The sequence below is a fragment of the Primulina huaijiensis genome, chromosome 14, assembly GCF_012295235.1.
Source record: "Primulina huaijiensis isolate GDHJ02 chromosome 14, ASM1229523v2, whole genome shotgun sequence".
Lineage (NCBI taxonomy): Eukaryota > Viridiplantae > Streptophyta > Magnoliopsida > Lamiales > Gesneriaceae > Primulina > Primulina huaijiensis.
Genome location: NC_133319.1, coordinates 13,428,662 through 13,450,518, shown reverse-complemented (window position 1 = coordinate 13,450,518; position 21,857 = coordinate 13,428,662). Strand labels below are relative to the sequence as shown.

General features: G+C 34.7%; 2 protein-coding genes across 5 annotated transcripts in view; one reads left to right on the top strand and one right to left on the bottom strand.

Moving 5' to 3' along the window:
* The window catches only part of LOC140956639 (protein unc-13 homolog), a 41,933-nt gene extending 29,559 nt beyond the window's left edge, over positions 1–12,374 (top strand). For 3 of the 4 annotated variants that reach the window (XM_073413471.1, XM_073413473.1, XM_073413470.1), the window contains exons 18-26: positions 3,478–3,595; positions 7,612–7,790; positions 8,526–8,604; positions 10,063–10,164; positions 10,252–10,358; positions 11,263–11,340; positions 11,419–11,514; positions 11,755–11,850; positions 11,964–12,374. In XM_073413471.1, the coding sequence (XP_073269572.1) occupies positions 3,478–3,595; positions 7,612–7,790; positions 8,526–8,604; positions 10,063–10,164; positions 10,252–10,358; positions 11,263–11,340; positions 11,419–11,514; positions 11,755–11,850; positions 11,964–12,137 (1,029 nt within the window). In that variant the 3' untranslated portion in view covers positions 12,138–12,374. Of the gene's footprint in view, positions 1–3,477; positions 3,596–7,611; positions 7,791–8,525; positions 8,605–9,390; positions 9,612–10,062; positions 10,165–10,251; positions 10,359–11,262; positions 11,341–11,418; positions 11,515–11,754; positions 11,851–11,963 lie in introns of those variants that run through there. The other variant, XM_073413474.1, reaches the window with a different exon arrangement.
* A 1,164-nt stretch (positions 12,375–13,538) lies between these two features.
* Positions 13,539–20,187, bottom strand: LOC140957700 (peptidyl-prolyl cis-trans isomerase CYP22). Its single transcript, XM_073415050.1, has 7 exons — positions 19,946–20,187; positions 18,436–18,459; positions 17,801–17,888; positions 17,196–17,288; positions 15,028–15,060; positions 14,702–14,758; positions 13,539–14,289 (listed from the first exon to the last, which is right to left on the bottom strand). The coding sequence occupies exons 1-7, from the start codon at positions 20,116–20,118 to the stop codon at positions 14,179–14,181; spliced, it is 579 nt and encodes a 192-aa protein (XP_073271151.1). The 5' UTR covers positions 20,119–20,187; the 3' UTR covers positions 13,539–14,178.
* Positions 20,188–21,857: the final 1,670 nt, after the last annotated feature.

The following is a 21,857-nucleotide window of genomic DNA, read 5'->3' as shown; positions in this document are numbered from 1 at the left end:
GAGGTCTTTTGTGTAAAGTTCAAAAGCAAATCCATGAGGGTTTATGCCCAAAATGGATAATATCATATCATTATGGAGAAATGTGACTTCTAGTGTACAACAAGTGGTATCAGATCCATGATCGAGATCGAGCCATGTGGGAGGAATCTTTGGATATTTAAACGAAGGAGGTGAGAGCTCCCTGTAAATCAGTGATGAAATTGAGGTAGCTGGTACTCCAAATATTTCATGTAAGACGTGCGCTTCCAACATTGGCCTCGAGGGTGGATGGATTGACTTGAAGGGAGACCCGGACTATGAGAACAACGGTGGTCCTTCGTTTGAGGGGAAAATTGTTGGAAATTCAAACAAAGTTTCATATTGAAAATATATGAGGAAGATCATGAGTTAATAAGATGAAAGAATATTTCCATTGATATTAGACCTTTTGGGTAAAGCCCAAAAACAAATCCACGAGGGTTTAGACCCAAAGTAGACAATATCATTCCATTGTGGAGATATGTGAGGGAGATGTGAGTTTCATCGTACAAGTTAAATATTGTATATTCTCGGTAAAATATGCAAAAGATGGGTATCCTCATGGCAAAAGTTTTCTCCAGTGTTTTTCCTTCCAGCAATAGCATTTTTCTCCCAATGTTTGGAATCATTGGAGTCAAATTATGTTCCGCTATTCAGTAAGAAGTCACCTGAAATTATTCTCTGACAAAAAAGGTGCTTGCAACTAGCATTACTGCATAGTGTTTGTTGGATACCTTCTGTTGGACTTACCTGAATGTTATAGAAACTGCAAGGCTATTCGATAAGGAAAAGAATTTGACTTCTAATGCTTTTCAATTGGCTATCTAAATGCAAGTCTACCTGTATGTGGTCTGAGAGAAATGAATGAAACACAATCTTCATTTTGTCTTTTTGGTTTTGTATTTTGGAAAGCTTGACGAATCATTATAATTGTTGCTCAAAAAATACAAGTAGTCAAGTATTAGAGAGAAGCTTCATTGCTATCGTCTCTTTTATAGTGTTGGCTTTTTGGTCTTCACGGACAGTTAATTATTACTTTCAGTCATAAACCTATGGGATTGATGGTGCAGAAGTCACTTTTATGGATGTTAAAGTAACGATAGAACAGTGAGAGAAATCCTAATTTTTTGCCATGAAATTGTCTTAATTAAATTGTAGTACAAAGGCTCAACTAAATAAGAGAACTACATAAAATAATCCCAACAAAATTAGAGATAAATCATATCTTACCAAATCCTATCTAATATCTTATTTAAAGTAAACCAAACTTATCGACACTGCCCCTCAAGTTGGTGCGAACATATCAATCATGCCCAACTTGCTGACTTGGTCTTCAAAGAGTTGTCTTGAGAGCCTTTTGGTGAAGACATCTGCTACTTGTAACGTGGTTGTAACAAATGGAGTGTAAATCACTCGTTCTTCAAGCTTCTCTTTTATGAAATGCTTGTCGATTTCAATCTGCTTGGTTCTTTCATGCAAAACGGGATTATGAACAATGTTGATAGAAGCCTTATTGTCACGGCATAACTTCATTGGAAGTTTTACTATTCTTTTCAAATAATCCATAACTTTTTTTAGCCAAAGAACCTCGCACACACCTTGAGCCATAGATTTGAACTCAGCCTCTGCACTACTTCTAGCTACAATGCTTTGTTTCTTGCTTCTCCAAGTTACTAGATTCCCCCATAAAAAAGTGAAATATCCCGATGTTGATCTTCTGTATGTAATTGAACATGCCCATTCTGGATCTATGTGTACCCTTTAAATATCCAAGAGGTCTTAGACATTGAATTAGCAACATTTGCTAAGGGAGATATACCTGTTTGGGCAATAGAGCAAGAGGGATTGGAACTTCCTAGGCGAGATTTGAACATTTTCGACAGGCGCTTGAGTTGATCCTTAGTGAAAGCAACCAATTCTGAAAGAGAAGATTGTTGCTCGGAGTCCTCACTACTTGTTTTGAAGAGCACGACCAGTCCTATTGGAGCCTCCAGATTTCTTCTTAAGATGAGCAGGTCTACTATGAATTCCCAACAAGTTTCCACTGTATGCCACGGCTTGTTACACTTCTCACACCATATTTTTGGTTTACCTCCATTGCGGTCAACATTCGAGCCACTGCCTTTACCGACAAGGGCCGAACCATCATTTTCTACCCTCAAGTCATCCAATTGCGGCAGCATCACATGGCGATGTGCTTCCTCGCGCCGAATTTCAGAAAAGGCCTCATGAATGCTGGGGAGAGATTTTCTTCCAAGGATGCGACATCGAACTTCATTGAGATCCTTGTTTAAACCTGCGAGGAAGACAAACATCCGATTTCTTTCAACTCTTTTTTTAAAATGAGCACTATCTTTAACACTCTTCCACTCTTCAGCATCAAGGAAATCTAACTCTTGCCAAATCAACATCATCTGATTATAACATGTGGTGAGATGACAATTGCTTTGGTGTATATGCCACATGTGAGTAGTCAATTCATATAACTGTGAATAATTTTCCATGTCGGAGTATGTATCACAGACGGCCTCCCAAACATCACGAGCGGTAGGAAGACACATAAATGGTTTGCCAATGAAAGGATCCATGGAGTTAATTAGCCATGCAGTGACCAAAGAGTTCTCCGATCTCCATTGTTTATAGTTGGGAATGGTGGATGCCGGTGGCTGTATTTCACCATTTAAATAGCCTAATTTCCCTTTGCTATCGATCACAAGGCGCACAGATTGAGGCCATTCAAAATAATTTTTGCCATTGAGTTTATGAATTGTAATTTGAAGGGAATTATCGGCTAGGGCAAGATTTGAAGGAGATTGAGAGATTCCATCTGAAACAGCAGCTCCTGAACTGCTGGAAATGCTGCTGCCACCGCTTGGACCTCCACCGCCCGTCGGTCCTGAGCCAGAGCTCACCATCACAGCCCTGTTGGGTTGGCTCTTGATACCATAAAGTAACGATAGAACAGTGAGAGAAGCCCTAATTTTTATGATTAAATTTTCTTATTAAATTGTAGTACAAAGGCTCATCTAAACATGAGAGAAATATAGAAAATAATCCAAACAAATCATATCTTACCAAATTTAATTCTACCAAAAACCTATTTAATATCTAATTTAAAATAAACCAAAATTATCGACAGATGTTCATGGGATCCCTTTTCCACTTTTCTCTTTATTGAATGATGTTTACTTTTACGTAAATGACTTAATTAATATTAGTGTGAGTCATTCCTTTTTTCTTTGTCAATCCAAAGACAATTAGACCTAGTCTTCCAAGTCATTTATTGACTCTTTCTGGCCCTCATCAATTTTAGAAAGTATTGAATAGTGTCCTTATTTGTGTGTTAATTATCAGAAAGAAAGTAGGATATATCCTGTAGTTCTAGTTGTTGACACATTTATTCTTTCAAGAAATGTATGGACAACTCAAGTTGAAACCAATTCTATATTTCCTTCACAGACGGTTGATCAATTCTTTGCTCTTAAAGTTCCAATGAGGTCAGGGGAGCTGAGTTGCCTTTTTCGTGGCATCGACAATGCATTCCAAGTCTACACAAAAAATGTTCTCGACAGCCTAGGTAATTCAGTGCTCATATACATGATATCAAATGTTTGATTGTTTGCTACTGGAATTGGTTTCTTTAGCAATTGTTTTGTGAAGAAGACCATAACTATGCAATTATTTTGTTTAAACTACATAGTGAATACGACTTTTACATTCTTATCAAATTGGTGTTGTCAGTTTACTATTGAAATATGTTCTTTTCTACTTAAATCATTTTGTTTTTCCTTCTACTTAAACCATGGGTTGTTACACAAAACAAGGTTTTTGTGGCATATATCTGTATAAATGATTTCTTGAGTTAATTTATTCATGAGTTAAATTGCTCTGATGGTGGTCCAAGAATTTTATTTTCCACCTATTCTCATTGGTTGAGACTTGGGGAATTTATTTACCAGGTTGTCTTTTAGTTTTGTTTGTTCGTTCAATGTGATTTTTTATCCAGTTATTGAGAGTTTCATCTGAACCAACTTTTGAAGTACTGAAATTATATCATGCCATCCTTATCACTCATTTATTAACTTTTTTGTCCAATCATATTCACTGGTATATTGATTGTAAATGTCAGCATTGGTTAGGCCAGTTTACTGGGGGGTTTGAATGAACTCTCTATATTATTTTAAATGATTCTCCAAAATATTTTGGTTACCTTAATAACCAAAATTAAGTTTCTCAATCTTGATTGAATAAGAAAGTAACTTTTGTGATGAATAAATGCAGAGACAACTTATTTAATCAGGTGATTCATTTTAGTGAGCAGTGTGTGTACGCTATTCGGCCAGGACAATAAAATAAAAATAAATAAATACAGGAAATAAATGCACGAGTATACAAGATTTTTTTTATAAAAGTTCAAATGCTAAATTCTTCTCTTTCTTTCTTCTTTGAATGGTGGAAGGGGCTCCACATAGAAGACTTTGGTTTCCACTTCAATGTAGCATTCACTTCAGCTGATCTCCTCTCAACCGAAACTCTTAGGTTATCAGCTTATAGATACTCGTCTGTAATAACTTTTGTTTGGCATACCTCACTCAACCTAAGAATTAACTCTCTTTTGATAACGTGTCTCAAGTACAAAAGATACCAATGGAGTTTGATTAAGACATAATCTCCCAATCATTTTAGGCAACTGTGACCCTCAAAATGGTCTGATTTGGAAGTATCTGAGTGTCTTTAATTCTCTAAATAGCAAATGTAGATGTTTGTGGATTTTATTAATGTTCGGGGTTTAGGGTTTAGGGCATTCGACAAGGTATCCCCTTTCCTCTTTAACTTAGTGATCGATGGATTGGGGCGGTTGGTCGATAGGGCCAAGACAGTGAATGAAATAAGAGGATTGGAAGTAGGGAGAGATAATTGAAATTTCACATATCCAATTCGCAGATGATAAATTGTTTTTTGTCTAGTCTAAAAGGCATCTAATGGCCCTGGTGGAAATTCTCAACTCCTTCAGTCTTAAATTGGGATTGAAAATCAATTTGGATAAAAGCGTGGTTTGGGATTAAATGTTTTGGAAGTGGAAGTTGCTGGTTTGGCATTAGCAATTGGGTGCAAAAGAGAGAATTGGCCGATCAAGTATCTCGGGGCTCCTTTGGGAGGCGATCCTAAGATTGTTGACTTTTGGGAACCCGTGGTATCCAAAATGTCCAAGAAATTATCAAGTTGGAAGAAGTCTTTTCTCTCAAGGGGAGGTCGACTTATGTTGAGTGTGATGCCGGCCTATTACATGTCTCTCTTCAAAGTGCCAATTAGGGTGGCGAAAAGGATGGAAAAATTGATGAGGGATTTCTTGTGGGACAGAGCCGATGGGGAGACGCATTGCCATGTCGTTGGGTGGGATCAAGTTTGTAAACCAAATGATAGGGCAGGACTGGGGTTGGGGAATATCTGCTTGACGAACAAGGCGCTTCTTGGGAAATGGTGGTGGAGATGCTCAGTGGAAAAGGAATCTTTGTGGAGAAGAGTAATCAAGAGCATTTATGGTCTACAAGAGAACGGGTGGGACGTGAGGTTGGCTAAGAACGCAACATTTAAAAGCCCCTGGAAATTTATCTCTCATTCTTACTCGACTTTTCATCATTTGATTAGAGCGGTGTTAAAAGGGGGGAATATCATTCGTTTTTGGGAAGACATTTGGGGGGGGGGAGGGGTCTTGTCGTTCAAAGAGCGCTTTCCATCTCTGTTTCACATTTCCACCTCGACTAGTAAACCGATCAGCTCTTTTTTAGATGTCACCGATCCTCGAGTCAATTCTTTCATTGGGATGTGCGTTTCAGGAAAGCTTTAAATGAGGTAGAATTAGATGAATTCAGTAATCTTTTAGGGGTATTAGACACGGTTAGGTTGGAGCAGGGCACGGATGATTTTAAAGTTTGGATGGGGGACTCTTTCGGGTCTTTTTCTGTTCAGTCCTTCTACGATTCTTTCTTCCCGGGTTCAATTTTCCTTTTATTCCCGTATTACTATAATATTTGGAAGATACCGGTCTCGCACAAGGTTCAAGTCTTCTCGTGGATAGTGGCTTTGGGGAAACTGCCCACTTGCGATTCGTTGCAAAAAAAGTGGTCTAGCTGTGCTTTATGCCCTCAATGGTGTAGTTTATGCCGGAAACATGAGGAGAATCAGGACCATCTTTTGTTGCATTGTTCTTTCTTGCGTGGAATTTGGACAAAAGTACTACGAGAGCTGGGTTTCGACTGGACCTTTCCAAGAAAAGCCCGGGACTAGTTTCTTATGGAGACAGTATTCCCCACCGAGAGAAGGAATAAGAGCTTTTGGTATTCGGTAGTTCACGGCATTTTTTGGTCGATATGGTTGGAGAGGAACAATAGAATATTCATAGATTCAGCGGAGTCTTTGGACGACGTATGGGCGAAGATCAAATTCAGGGTTGCGACTTGGACCACGAAATTGCCGGAGTTTAACCACTTATTTATTTCTGATTTGGTTAGAGATTGGAAGGTTGTATGCTGCTGATATTAGTTTAGAACTGTTTTTTGAAATATGTAAACATGTATTGTGGATTACTCTCCTTTGTAATCCGGCCTACTATTTTAATAAAGTTTAGTTTCATATAAAAAAAAATGCATGAAGTTCCCAATCTCTGTAAAATTTCTTTAATAGACATCAACGGCTTGTCAATGATATTGAGATGTTGACTAACCGTTCTTGTTTCAGAGACTAGTCTTTATCACTATTTTTTGTCTTAACTGAAAAAGTTTAGTTTGGGTCTGATCTTTGATTATCTTCGGTCAAGATAGATCCTTAGTTGATTCCAAGTACTCATTTATCTTAGTTGGTTTCTCCTATTGACCGAACTTAGATAGCAGTTATCTTCTGAAGTACTTACGCTGAGATGACTTTTCTGTGTATCGGCTTAGATTCTTTTCGGTTTAGATTAACTCCCTGCAAATATTCAGCTCGGTCATATGTTTTGTCTTCACCGAAGCCTCATATTCCAACAGTAAATTTCCTGGTATTGTGGCTGATTGACACGTCTCTTATGATACAATGTTGAATTCAAAAACAGAGAAATCATTACAACACTGGAGTTAAGTTGTTCCATTGTAAAGACCTACAACCATGATAAAATGCTCAACTGGCTATGATAAATATGATGGTTAATCTTTTCTATGATTAGTAACTAATTGTCTAATTAACAATCAAATCATGTTGAAAAACTCATTGTAATCTTAATAATATTAAATTTAGTTATGAAATATATTCTTTAATTTCTATTTAGAGTATCAAGCATCATGAAGAAGAGCATATCTGATTTGACAGAACTTCCAAAATCATTCATTTTATTGCAAATTTAATAGAAGGGTTAATAGTAGTGGAAATGATTGGGAATCACTTACATGTTATTAATCAAATCCTTATGCTTCTCCTTGTTTTCCTACAATACCTATTTGGAGCTGTTATGCTTTCATGCTCAACTTTGTTCATTTCTTGATTTTGTAGATATATTTATTAACTCTGATAAAAGTTTTTGTTCTGCTGTAATATAGCTCTGTTTATTTCGTCTTACAGCTGATATGGAAGATATAATTCCAACCGTGCCCGCTCTTACACGGTACAGCAAAGAAACTGGAATTAAAGCTTTTGTCAAGAAAGAGCTAGCAGATCAAAGGGTGCCTGATGTTAAACAGCCTAGAGAAATCAACATTTTGACAACGTCAACACTTTGTGTTCAATTAAATACCCTTTTTGTGAGTTTCAAGCTAAAATTTTCTACCTTTGTATTGAAGTCTTTGTTTCTATAGCTGGTTGTGAAAAGAAATGAATGGGAAAAACAACCATATTTTCCTTGCTCTCGATTTTCTTTAAATTTGTAATCTTTCTATTTGCTAGAGAAACTAGCTGCTTGTTTTACCTGTCATCTTAGAAGATTCAATTCTTGTTCTAGTCAAAAGAAAAGGTAGACACTTGCATATGTAGCTGCCCAACATCGTAATGGGAAACATATAGATTCAAATGAGCAGTTTCCTGTTTGAAAAGCTTAAACTGACTAATTGTGTACACATCTTCTTGAAGTTAATCTTGAAGATGCATGGTAAATGAGTAACCTGAGCTAAAAGTTGTCTTTAGTTTGTAGTAGCTTTGTATGAATATAATGATAGGAGTTACCGACCTAGGATGCTTGACTATATGACGTGATTGTTTTCGACATGTTTTCTCCTGACTTCTGATTTAAATTTTGAACCTGTGTAAATTTGACCAAGAATTTTTTGAAGTAGTAACTTATAAGCATCACTGCTTGTGAATCTGATTTTATTTCTGATTATTCTGAACCTTCTAATAACTTCTAATAGAACTAATTCAAAGTGTTCCATGTCTATGGCATTAAGTTGTTTGATCTCATATGCTTTATTGAGTATATCACTCTTGGTATATTTTGTCATGTCATGTCTCATTAATTGTGATGCAAACTTCTGAACCCATAGTATGCAATAAGCCAACTGAGTAAATTGGAAGATAGCATCTGGGAGCGATGGACAAGGAAAAGGCAACACGACGGCCAAAGTAAGTGATGCACACTGTTCCGTGCTTTTGGTCAATGTGAATAGAGCTAAAACATGTTTGTAATTTATTGTTTTCTTGAAAAAATTTCAAAGGTGTACTGTTGAAAATGAGCTCTAAAGTACATATCTTACCACCTTTAGCTTTGGTTGTTTGATGCTAGCATAGTAGCATGTTTCGATGCTGATGAAGGGAACAAAGCTCTTCCAGTGTTGCAATAGAAGTTCCTTACCAATATTAGCATTAGCAATTCAGCATTTGTGAATTTATTGTCGAGTTATTGATAGCTTTGAAAAATTATTTCACCTATCCAAATGCTATTTCATGCTTCTACATTCTTTGAATTTTTAGTTGTCGTTATGTTGTTGTCGTATGCCATTTATAATTATGCATCTAATTGATCCTTGAACAACTTAGAGCGCTTTAATTATATTTACGTGATTCTAAACTGGTGTATTTTTTTTATTAAAAAACGATGTATCAGAAGATTAAAATTTAATAGTTACAAAAAGCGGAGAAGAGATCCGCTAGGGGAATAAGAAAGTCAAATCAATAATCATATCAACATCAAATATAACTCAAGTCCATCTCTAAATCTGAAATCGAGAAATTTTTAAACTCTGAATGATTCCCAAATATAATTACAGTCTTTCGCTAATCTGAAATCGAGAAATTCTTAACTCTGAATGCTTCCCAATCCAGCCAGATGTCCGAAACCTAATCTTTTCCCTACATTCTTGAGTTGACTCTTTTGTGTTGTCAAAAATCTTTCTATTTTGTTTCATCCAGATTGACCAACAAATACAATGAATTGCCACTGTCTAAAAAATTCTAACCCCCCTGCCAAGATCGCGTCAAAGATCTGAAGCAAACAAGTCATGTGAAGATCTTGGAACTACCCAAGCCAGACCCAACTCCTTCAAAGCTCTGTACCAAAGACAGCTCGTGAAAGGGCAATGCCTAAGTATGTGATGATGAGTCTCCACCTCTTTCCGACAGAGTAGTGTTTTGGTCTTCGCATGCAGCTGATTTGTGATTGTCTAGAAAATTGTGTTCAATTATACAAGATTGTGCTTTGGATGGAGAGATTTGATTTGTGTTAGAGATTGCAATAATAGATCAAACGGCTATATTTCTAGTGGATTTGAATTCCATTTGAATGCTTGATAGTTGAGACACATGCATAAAACGGTGGAGAAGAATTTAAACTCATGGACTTAAATACTATCCAAAAGAGCACAATGGATTATAATGATTTGAAATCATTTGACTTTAATGTTTCAAATCCAAAAAAAAAAACCTAAAATCCCTGAGCTTTCTGAACTAAGTATTACCATTGAGAAAATTGAAATTTTGATTTTGGTGAAACACTCGTTACCAATTATGATGGAATTTAACAAAACTGAGAATGTTACCCAAGTTTTATGTGTAGAGGTCTTTACTTCACTTTTTCATTTGCAGAAAGGCACACGGAATCAGAATTGAGAAATTCCACCAAGGACACATTTGATGGAAGTAGAAAAGACATTAATGTAGCCATCGATCAAATTTGTGAATTTACTGGTAAATCTCTTTCAGTTCTGATCTTCTCAAATCTCAAGGTTTCTAATCAATTCATTGGAAGCTTGTAATTTATCCTTCCATTTGCAGGAACCAAAACTATTTTTTGGGATTTGAGAGAACGGTTCATTGATGGTTTGTATAAGCCCAGCGTTACTCAATCCCGGTTGGAAACTCTGATAGAACCTCTTGATATGGTATGATTTGTCATCATTCAAAGCCAAATTTTGTGTTTACAGTCACCTGCGAAATCAACTTTCATAATTGTCATTCAAAGTGATAAAATATTTATTTGCTGTACTTTTATGATTTCTGGCCGCTTGAAATGTCTCTTCTATTTTTTTCATTATTTTTATTTGTAGACTCTAGTCACACTACCACTACCAAGTTGATAAGTGTTTTTCAGCAAAAACTTAAAACTGCAGCATCTACGGTAAACACAACTCTCTATTTTGGGCTGTAGTTTATCCTAGTAGAGTAATAACTCAACCATAGTTAAACATGGACAATGTAGAGGCAGTTTCAGCCAATTTCCAGAATGCTTGACCTGCGGCAGTTTCACTTGTTTAATCTTATCGGTTTAGTAAGGCTATGTATGGAGTTCCTTGTTAATAAGATGCTAGCTTTAGGGTATTACCCCTAAGGTTGCATTCAATGGTCTATCCATTCTCACATGTGGGTCCATAGAGAAAATCATGCTCCCCATGTAATAATACTTGTGGATTATTGGAAACACAATTGGGACAATATCCTAAGGGTAAGCTGAACTCAACCGAATTTCATGGAGAAAACTTTGGGAACATTTTTATATGATTCGTGATTCGGTAAAATGTGATTGAATTTTTTGTAAAATGTGTTTTTTAGTATATCTCGCTTATCATACTTCCATTTACTCTTTTCAACCATACAATTTGAAACTGAGTTATGATTTTGCTGCAAATGAAATTGCAAGGGAAATCAGTTTCTACTTTTTTGGCTATTTTCTTGTCTCTGTCTTTGTCCTCGTCCAAATCATGTATCCAAACATATTATAATATTATAGACAATAAGAAACTGTTTGTCTATGACCATGCATGTAAGGTTGCTTGATTATTGCTTTAGGTACTCAATCAGTTGTGCGATATAATCATTGAGCCACTTCGGGATCGTGTTGTAACAGGACTCCTCCAGGCATCACTGGTTTGTCATTTGCATTTCAATCTTTGTTGCAAGAGTTGTTAGTAACACTATCATTTGACATCATCTTTTATTTACCAGGATGGCCTACTTCGAGTTATATTAGATGGAGGTCCACAGCGTATATTCACTTTAGTTGATGCTAAGCTACTGGAAGAAGATTTGGAGGTTTTAAAGGTATATCCTAGAAGTTGTTACTTTCACTATTTGTGCCTTTCGAGATTTCTTGTTTTTTTTTTCCTTTATAATATTTGATTCCATCTGGCCTTTGTAAAAGTTTTACTGCTTTACTTCAGGTTTTAATTACTAGTTTTTCACCAGTTAATGAGAATGACTATAAACTCGCTTTCATTATATTAATTTTTGTAGCTGCATGATATTCAAACTCATCTTACATCCAACGTTGTGTATATGCAGGAGTTCTTTATCTCCGGGGGAGATGGACTTCCTCGTGGAGTTGTGGAAAATCAAGTAGCACGTGTTCGCCAAGTTATAAAGCTACATGGCTACGAGGTCAGTCTCTTGGTAGGGTGGAAGTGAAATCATGTAGCACGTGTTCGCCACCTCCTCAGAATTCCTGGGTTCCTCCCTCTTATTATTTAGCTGACGTTCAATTTTATTTTCAGACACGGGAATTGATCGAGGACTTGAGATCTACCGGTGAGATAGAACTGCTGGGTGGCAGGGGTAAACTTGGTGCTGATACAAAGACCCTTATAAGGATACTGTGCCACAGGAAGGATTCAGAGGCTTCTCAGTTCCTCAAGAAACAGTATAAAATCCCAAAGTCTACGGCTTAGTCTTGTGTGTGACGAGATTTTTTTCTTCGGTCGGCAAAAGCGTAGGCATTTATGTTTTTCCATATGTCACAGAATCGGATTCAGCACGGTGGTTTTCCATGTTTCTGCTTTCTTCAAATATATAGGCTCAGATTCAGAGGAATTTTACAGGACTTGAAATATTTTTTTGTTCTTTCATTGTAAATTTGTAAATCGTGTGTTGGTTCTTTGGTTTCAGTGCAAACTTCTTGGAATGAATCGAGTTTTGGAGGATGTTCTATATTAAGTTTTAATATTTCATACGTCGAACGAGTGCAAAATTTCGATCTCGATTAATTACTGTTGAAGTTTAATATCAATAAAAAAAATTTCTGAGTTTGTATCAGATTAGACTACAAAAAAAATTTGATTGATTAATCACGAGTCGCCTGAATATTTATGAACCACGCAAGATTTACAAGATTCAATTGTATTACATGTACCAGCAAAAGCAAAACAAATATGGCAAAAGGAATCATTTACCAATATCAAAACAATATCAACAAAATTTCTAACGTGTGAAAAATATATATAAAAAATAAACATAACCTTGATTTATTATAGGAGAAATTGTTTTTTGTTCGGATATGTTTGTTTTTTTATGATTTTGATCTTCTGTGTTGTTAAATACTAATCTTAGTCTATTATCATTCTTTTGTGTAATTATAGTTCTTTTTCCGACGTGATGTTGATGTTGATGTTGCATCATTGCAGAGCTAATTTGAGGCTGACGTGTGTAGTATCACATCATATAAAAAATTACTAAAATTGTCAAAAATCGAAAGATATATAATTACGATTGAAATTTGAAAATATAAGCAACCAAACTCACAAAGTGACAACTATATAATACCAAAAATGAAATTTTCTTTTAATTATATAATAATTTCTCTTACATTTTCCTTTTAGATAAAATTTGATACATTAGAATAAAATATAAGTTGTCTGGTTGAAATTTGGACCAAGGAAGAAAAATAAAATTTGGCTTGTTTTAGTCGAACCCTAGCCATCTCCATCTTTCAGCCTCTAGTTTCCTACTCTACGTCTGAAAAAACAGATGTGGACGTTTCCTATAGAAAGAAGCCACTAAGTGACTATTTTCGAGGCTTTCTTTCCAATAAATCCGATCAATCCGATTATGGTGTTTGGTCTCAAATATACAGAGATGCGTAATCATAAATTATGGGAAGGAAGGTTGCAACAGCAGAGAACGTCCCAAGCAATGATGAATTGAGACACACATTGGCCAAGTCTTGGCCGACGGTTTGCAGAATATCCTAAGATGTTTGGCGTTCAGTCGAAATTAAATGAGATATGATAATGTCTTCTATTATTCTCTAATCAATGAACCAATGAAGAAATCATGTCAGTGAAGTCATCCTCTTAGAAAATATTACATGTTGAAATCCAGATTTTTTGAAGTTGTCTACATCTAAAGGATAATAAGAAATTGAGGTAACAAACTAATGAGAATCAGGTCTATATACTCTGCAGGATTTTGATCATGTTCTGGATTAAGTTAGTGGTCAGATTTTGGCTACCTCTCTCTTACCAAGTTCAGAGGAAGCTTAAACTGACCACCCAAGTCTATCAAGAAAGAATATTCCAACCTATAAACATTTTGTTTAATGTTGTCAGTGTGGTGATCCTAAGTTGAAACAGGCAATTCGTTTCATCACATCTATCCATGAAATGCAAATAGATTATGGACTAATTGAACTTTAGAACAAACATCATCTGATATTCGCTACAAGAAGAAGACAATCAACATGGATAACTCGATTCTTTACATTGAATCGGTTTTTAAACTTGGAAACAGTAGCTGGTGCACAAGTAGGAGTCGCCATCATGAATTGATTTTAAATTCCTAATTGATCAATCTCATGTCACAAGCAATTAAGAAGCAATTGCTGATGTGTATGCCAAAAGAAGCGAATAAAATGCTATTACACGACTAAAATATCAACACCTGTGTTAGTGAATAATTTACTATCAGAGTCTATTGTTGGTTCCATGTCGCATACTACATCTCTCCACTCTCAGCAATAACACAGGCGAGTTTGGGTCGGTTGTTGGCTCCAGTTGCTACATTCTCTATCTTTCTTACAGTCAAAAGTCCGTCTCCAAGCACGCGCTGCGTAAAAAACTGATATCTCAGAACACAGTTTTCTTTGGCTTCTCAAATGCAGACACCTAATTTACTCAAGGAAGAGGGATACAAACGAGTAGAAATAGGGACGAGATTATTGATCTTAACAACTAGCAAAAAGCTATTGACAAGATCTTTCAAATTAAATTTCCATGAATTTCCTACCCCAAAAAAACAAAAAACACACCCAGCAGAACCTGTTGACGAAATTGTTGTCAGAATAAAATAAATGACCAAAAACAATAACTGAGAGAGGTAATTTTCTGTGGCTCTTGAGTTGAGAGCATGATAATTTACTGTTTCTCAAAACCATTATATCGAGGAACTATGTGCATTTCTAGGAAGCATATCTTTTTTTAATAAAGTTGAAGAACCAATGTAACATTATAATACATACCCCAAAGACAACGTGTTTGTTGTCGAGCCAGTCACATTTGGCACATGTGATGAAAAACTGCCATAGGAAAATATGCACAGTAAGAAACACCAAAAAATGTCACCAGACCCAAAAAAAAGTTAAAAGCGGTTATTCTCCTCCAATGAAAAATTGAAGGCTAGATATTTATCCATTCATTCAAAATACGTGCGTGAAGTAAGTTATCTCAAGTTCATTCTCACTGAAACCACAAGTTGTTTATACAGTTTAATTCGCTCAGTTACTAATAATATTTTGAAGTTTCTTCAGATCATAATTTGTACATCGAAAAAAAATTGATTTGTTACCTGACACCCATTAGAATTTGGTCCACTATTTGCCTGTCAAAATATTAACACAATATGGTTAGAAGCTAAATAACGCCATCACATTACAACAGATAACTCTCAACAAGAAATTCACTATTAAAAGACTTGACATGGGCAACAATAAAACTATTTGCATCCAGCAAGTTGGAATGAAAAGACCAGAGATCACGCATTTAAAAGCTATGGCCCATGAACGAGCATTGATCTAAATATTGTTAAGAGAGATATCTCAGTCTGACAAATCCAGTCCCTCTTAATGTTAAAATAATTCATTTGATGCCAAGTTCACAAATGGAAAATTATTAAGTAGAAAGAAGAGACAAGTGTCAAACATAATTTCGGCCCACCAACTTTCTAAAATCTCCTGTTGAAACCTAAATATCTTCGAATTCTGACAAGATATAAGGAAATGCATCAGGCAACCATAACAGAAAAAGGTTTAATAAATTGAGTGCTTTTCAGATGGAGAGCATGAACCTTACAAAGAGAATCAAATCAGAGCTGGTTGATTTCAATTGAATAACAAAATTTTTTGAAGATGCAATAGGAAATTTTAATCCAATATAAGTTCGAAGAACATGTAAGAACTCAAAATATCATTCTTGTTTAGTTTTGTAGTGGTTGTTCTGGGGAAATGATTTTGAAAAACTGTTCTGGGGTTGGTATTATTTTTGGAAAATAAAATAGTTAATGTGGATGTTAATTCATGTTAGAAACTGTCAGATAACAGTGTCATATTGTAATATTAACTTATTTCATTTTAAATATTGTATTTTGAGTTAGAATATAACAAATTAATAATCGATTTCAGGAAACAATGAAAAGTTAATAAAAAGTAATAACTCCTATAAAGATGTGAAAAGTAACAAAAATATGTTTTCAGAAAAGAGAATGAAAATGAAATGGAAATATTTGGTTTCATTTAAATACATGAAAATTAAATGGAAATATATTATACCACTAACAAAGCCATACATAATCGTAACAGGGGGCAGCTGTCAAAAACTTGTCAAAAGACAACTGATCAAAATAAAGCTTAAGTTTGCTCTAACATCCAATGGATTTGAGACTCTTGTGCCAAGTACATAAACGTAACCAAAACCTCCATGTTATAAGCAGGTGACTTATAAAAAAAATGCAAAATTTATGGGGAGAAAATCCTATTTTTTTATGGAGTATTGAGAAACCATGGGTTCAAAACTACAATGCTACAAAAAGCTTTCAATTTCACAGGTAAGAATTACAAAGTATTGTCATTCTTTTTCTTTCTCTAGTACTAATAGGATTGTGGCATGTAAACAGATGCAGTTTCACCCAAATTAAGACCTTATTAGTTTGGGCTCTCCAGTGCAGTTTTCACCACTCAATAGTTCAAACTACATTTGGATAGTCAATTGTGGAAGTCGTAACTATTTTTTCTTAAAAATTTTCAATAAACACAAGGCTTCACATCATAAAACAAATATTTGAATTACAATATTATATTATCACTCTTTTTTCTCTCAAATTTTATCATTTGATCATCATACAACTCCACTTTTGAAACAAACATCACAAACATCATCTGCATGACATCTACCCTCAACTTTCTTTCTTTTTTTTTTTTTTTTTTTTTTTTTTTATAAGAAACGATATTTTATTGAAATTATCTACCCTCAACTTTCAAAATCTACATTCAAATATTTAAAACATTTAGAGTTGTGATAAGTACAGGTCAATCAGACACCTACACCACAAAGTAAAAAAAATGTTGATACTTGTATGGCCATATGTGAAAGCATTAAACAGTCTGGGAGATCTCACAATTTTCAAAACGAGGGTTCTAAAACCAAAAAAAATCTCAAAAATCATCAAGCAGAAGCATGCAAATCACATGTTACCAAGAATCTAATCAGGTGTGCACAAACAGATTGCTTGGGTAAGAGCACGTTTATTCATCCAAAACTTGTATTTAACCCTGTGATAAAAGATGGAATAAATTGAAATCTTAAGCATTAAAAAACCAAGAACATGAATTTATAAAAAATTATGATTTTGCAAATTTCCAGTTAAACAATAAATCCTTCGAGGTTCGTTTAAATTATCTTGCAGCAGCAACCATAACTATGAAAAGACCATAAACTCCGTTGAACACCAAAACAGCATACCATTGATAGTAGGCCAGGTCCAGTGTGCTTTGCGATAAAATTTTCGTCATCAAGCTTACTTCCATAAATAGATATACATCCACTACCATCACCCTGCCAAGGAAGTTTATATAAGACAATAATATTGACTAAAAAATGCAGTTCATAATAGTGATATGATGATTCTAATGGCATACTAAATAAAGTCGGATATTTAAGACATTAACTGCCAACTCAAATAAATGATCTTCAGGTCACTAAAGTTGTCCAATCTAATGGATACGATGTGATGATTGAAATGAATTATTTGACTCGCCATTGATGAACAGGTAGAACCTAGAGTTCAGAAAGAGGATGCCTTGCATACCTGGGTCCCTTACGAACACATGAGATAGCAACTAATTTCAAGTCAAATAATTCCATTACAAACAACACGACAGACAGTTCTTAACATTCTAAGTATAGAAATTAAGAGAGAGTATGCTCCACACATGGGTTCCTCGGGACATCATACATTCTTCTAATAATTTTCTTTATAAATAAGCCCTTTATAATGCAGTAACTTCTTTCACCACAAAAGACAAACCCGATGAAATGAAGGAGAAAGAAGAGAAATGGTGAGAAACCTTCAAAAAATCACCAGCTTGTATCATAAAATCCTTAATCACTCTGTGGAACTGGCAACCCTTATAACCCACAGGTAGTCCAGCTTTCCTATAAGTTCAAAGCAAAAAAAGATATAAGCCAACAAGTTTTCAGCATCAAATAGATGATTGGTTTAGAATGATTTAACTATAGGCATGGTTTGTGTGCATGTGACCTCTAATTAATCACATGATCAATATATAGATCAACATGTCAAAACTTTATGTACCGATCACAAAGCAGTTCCATCACATGGGGGGACCTAAGTGCGTTTAATACTTGAATCCATATACTTTACACTTGCGTAAAGAAAACTGATGGTTTACATACTGAAGACCTATTCTAGATATGGGAGCCTCCTGATAGCTCTTATATAAGAGTTACATATATCGATAACTTTCAACTTTTAACCATGTGCTCGGACATGAATTAGTTCCTGGTAGAGCAATAATACAGTTCTTAGAGATGTGATACGTTAAATGCAATGGCAAACAACATTCCACAAGGACAAGCAACATAAATAATAAAGAACATAAATAATAAAGGAAGATAAAATCCAGATAAAAAGAGCTATAAACACACAAAAATAAGAATATGGAATTAGAGAATTATAAACCTGTACTCTCCTGTGCAGAACTGCCTGGAAAAAAAAAAGAACAAAAACACAGTTGTCAGAAAGTAGAAGTACACCATTTAAGGAGACAACAATAGCAAGGGGCAAAAAGAAAACAAGAATTTTAGTCCACGTCAGGAAATTAGTCAAACAGATTTAAGCCAACTATCTAGCAAAAAAATGATAGGATCAATTGAGATTTTATCTCAAGGAAAACTACAAATTTTTTAGGGATAAAACTATGAGGTTGGATCAAAAAAGTTACGTGATGCGGAAATAGGTGATACAACCGCGTCAATACATTAAAAATCAACAAAATATCAATATCATATTCATAATTGAATTTCAATTCCAAGTGAATAAAAATATGACGTGGCAACACAAATATGTTCAAGTAGTTTGAACTCTTTTTCCCTCTAATTTCATTAAGCATATCCAATATCATATTTATAAAAAGTTGCAATTGACAGGCCTTTTGACTCCCTAAGTGTGACAATCAACGCCAAGGAGGCCCTCAGGACTCAGGGTGGGGCCACCCATGAGCCCTCCTCTTTCACACACTCTCTCAAGCACTGTTCCCTAACATTAGCAGTAAATACAGAAACTGTTGCATATAAGCTCATTTTATTTGATTCAATGCTATATTCTTCCCAAATTCCAAGTTGCCTGTATGAGAAACTAATTAGGTGGGCGTGGGTTGGAACTTGAAACAGAGAGATTCAACAGCAAAAAGGAGGAAACAAACCCATTATACAATTTCCAACTTTTGTCAAATATAAATAGAACTTTGCTTATTAAAATCTGCATATTATTTCAGAGATAAAAAATTAGAAAAGGGAGTGGTCAGCAAAACTTCAAACAGAAAACTAAATGTTTCATATTTATTTGAATAAACTCGTAAACTTGAGAAAGTTAGTTCACTAAATCAATATTTTTTATTTAGTCGCATCCTAAACAAACTTGTTAGCCATACATTTCAAAATACACACATATGAATCAATATCTTTTGTAGTCCACTCTGGAATTTCTTAAACCTCGGAATTAATAAAATAAAAGTTATCCAAAAGACGATAATATGAAATTTATAAATCAGTAATTATAGGGATTTGAATTCATGTTTTTCGAGAGCATTAAGGGAATCATTTCGATCATCATTGAATTCGAAGTTTTGTCCTTGTCCTACTACTAAACAAATTATACTACTAATTTGAGCTACATAATTTAAAACTTAAAAAAAAAATTATGAAACTTCCCTTATTTTTCCAATCACTAACGACATTAAAATAAATTTAAGAATATGGTCTACCCAGCTACCAATAAGCATTTATAAATAAAAAAACAACAAAAAATTTCATTCATAGAATCCTCCAGAACAGATCGAAGCACAGTGCAGAACATATTTTCGGCGTCACGAGTAATGAAATCTTCTGGAAGTTGTAATTTCCTAGAGTTATCTATATTTTTAGCCTAAAGTAAGTACACTAGAATTTTATTGGGGGTATGATGATTCTACCGGAAATTTTCTGCTGTTTTGGGGACGATATCAGCAAAGAGCTCCATCTTGATTCGGCCAGCTGGGATGTTTCCGATGGTGACGTCGAAGAAGACTACGGGGTTTTTAGGGTTTGGCGGCCTCTGATGCCACTCCACCGCCGCTCCTCCTCCGCCGATCGCTCCGGACGCCATCTTCGTGGTTCAAAATTTTACCATCAAAGGGCTCAAATTCACATGTTGAGAGATTCCCAGTATTATTTACCTTTGTCCTTTGCAAGGGACATAATTTTTTATTTATTTATTTTTAAAATAAATAAATAAATAGTTTTAAAAATATAAAATATTCTATTATTATAAGTTCCAAAATCATGAATATTTGGAATATTGTGAATACTCAATTTTCTACTAAAATATTTAAAATATAAATAAATAATTTATTAAAAATCAACCTTCTTTTGTATACTTGGATTGGATGAAGAACATAAATAAATTAGAAAAATCGATTGGATAAATAAATAAATAAATATAAAACTATTAAGATGCATTTGATTGAGTCGATAGGATTATGTAAGTAATAAATATTGTGTTTGTTAAGATATTTAAATAGGATGTAGAATATTATTGATTGATTAAACTTGATAAATATATTTTTAGTTTTTTCAATAATTGATTAATATAAATATTAATTCAATTATTTGATTGATGTAGAATAAATAATAATAATAATAATAATATGTTTGGTTTGTATGGGTATGAATAATAATATACTATGTAATGTGTTTGGTGTAGTCGATGAGGGAATGACTGTATTTGTAACTTAACTCGAATACCTAAAATAACCTTAAATAAGATATATAAATTATAATTACAATTGACAACACCTATTTTTCCATGTTTGGAGCTTATTCAATGAAAATATATTGTCAAACTTGATGTGAATAGTATCCAACAACCTAGTCACCATTATGACTGCACAATTTGTTTTTAAATTCATGACATCGCAAGATTTTACTGGTTATTGGTTCAATTATTTGTTTAGAGTGTTTTTTAAGCCAAGTCGTATGCACTCGTACAAGAGTTGTTTGAGAAGAGAAACTGAAACCTTGTGGAAAATTGTGTTTGGAGTTTATGTATTTGTATCATACTACATGATCACGCAATCATCCTCGACTTTTGAAAATAACACGATCATGGGCCATTAGACTGAACCAACATGGGCATCGTCCCATACCCATGCACCACTACTGATCATAGGTTGTTAGGATGATCCAGCATGAGCCCTAGCCCATGTCCATGAACCGTCACTCATAGAATATCCCACCTCTGGAAAGTGGTTTCTTTCGCCGCCCCCAACACTTGAACATAGGACCTACAGGCTTAAGTACCTAGATTCTTAAAGTGTTGGTACCAAATCACCCTCTGTTATTTCGAATCATGCGACTTATAGGTTGGTTTTTTGGAAACGTCTTCAACATAGATTTGTAGCACTCTATGTTACATTCGATTCGATAGCAAACTCGTAATTTTCTGATAAGAAACGAGGGAGATATGATTTTATCGTAAAACCGCAAAAGCTGTGAAATTTATGTGTCACAAAACTCGTCACCCTCTGTTATTTCGAATTCTGCGACTTATAGGTTGGTTTTCTGGAAACAGGTTCAACATATGATTTGTAGCACTCTGTGCTACCTTTGATTCGGTAGAAAATTCGTAATTTTCTGATAAGAAATGATGGAGATATGATTTTTATCGTAAAACCGCACAAGCTGTGAAATTTTTGTGTCACAAAACCCATCATCCTCTGTTATTTCGAATTCTGCGATTTATAGGTTGGTTTTCTCGTAACGTGTTCAACATATGATTTGTATCGCTCTGTGTTACCTTTGATTATATAGCAAATTCGTAATTTTCTGATAAGAAACGAGGGAGAT

Bases quoted from the DNA above. Each gene is read 5' to 3' on its own strand.
- LOC140957700 (XM_073415050.1), bottom strand. From the start codon at position 20,118: ATGGCGTCCGGAGCGATCGGCGGAGGAGGAGCGGCGGTGGAGTGGCAT. The intron at 17,889-18,435 runs GTTTATAATTCT...TTGAACTTATAG, and splicing joins TTCTGCACAGGAGAGTACAG to GAAAGCTGGACTACCTGTGG. The intron at 14,759-15,027 runs GTAACAAATCAA...TTCCTATGGCAG, and splicing joins CAAATTCTAATGGGTGTCAG to TTTTTCATCACATGTGCCAA.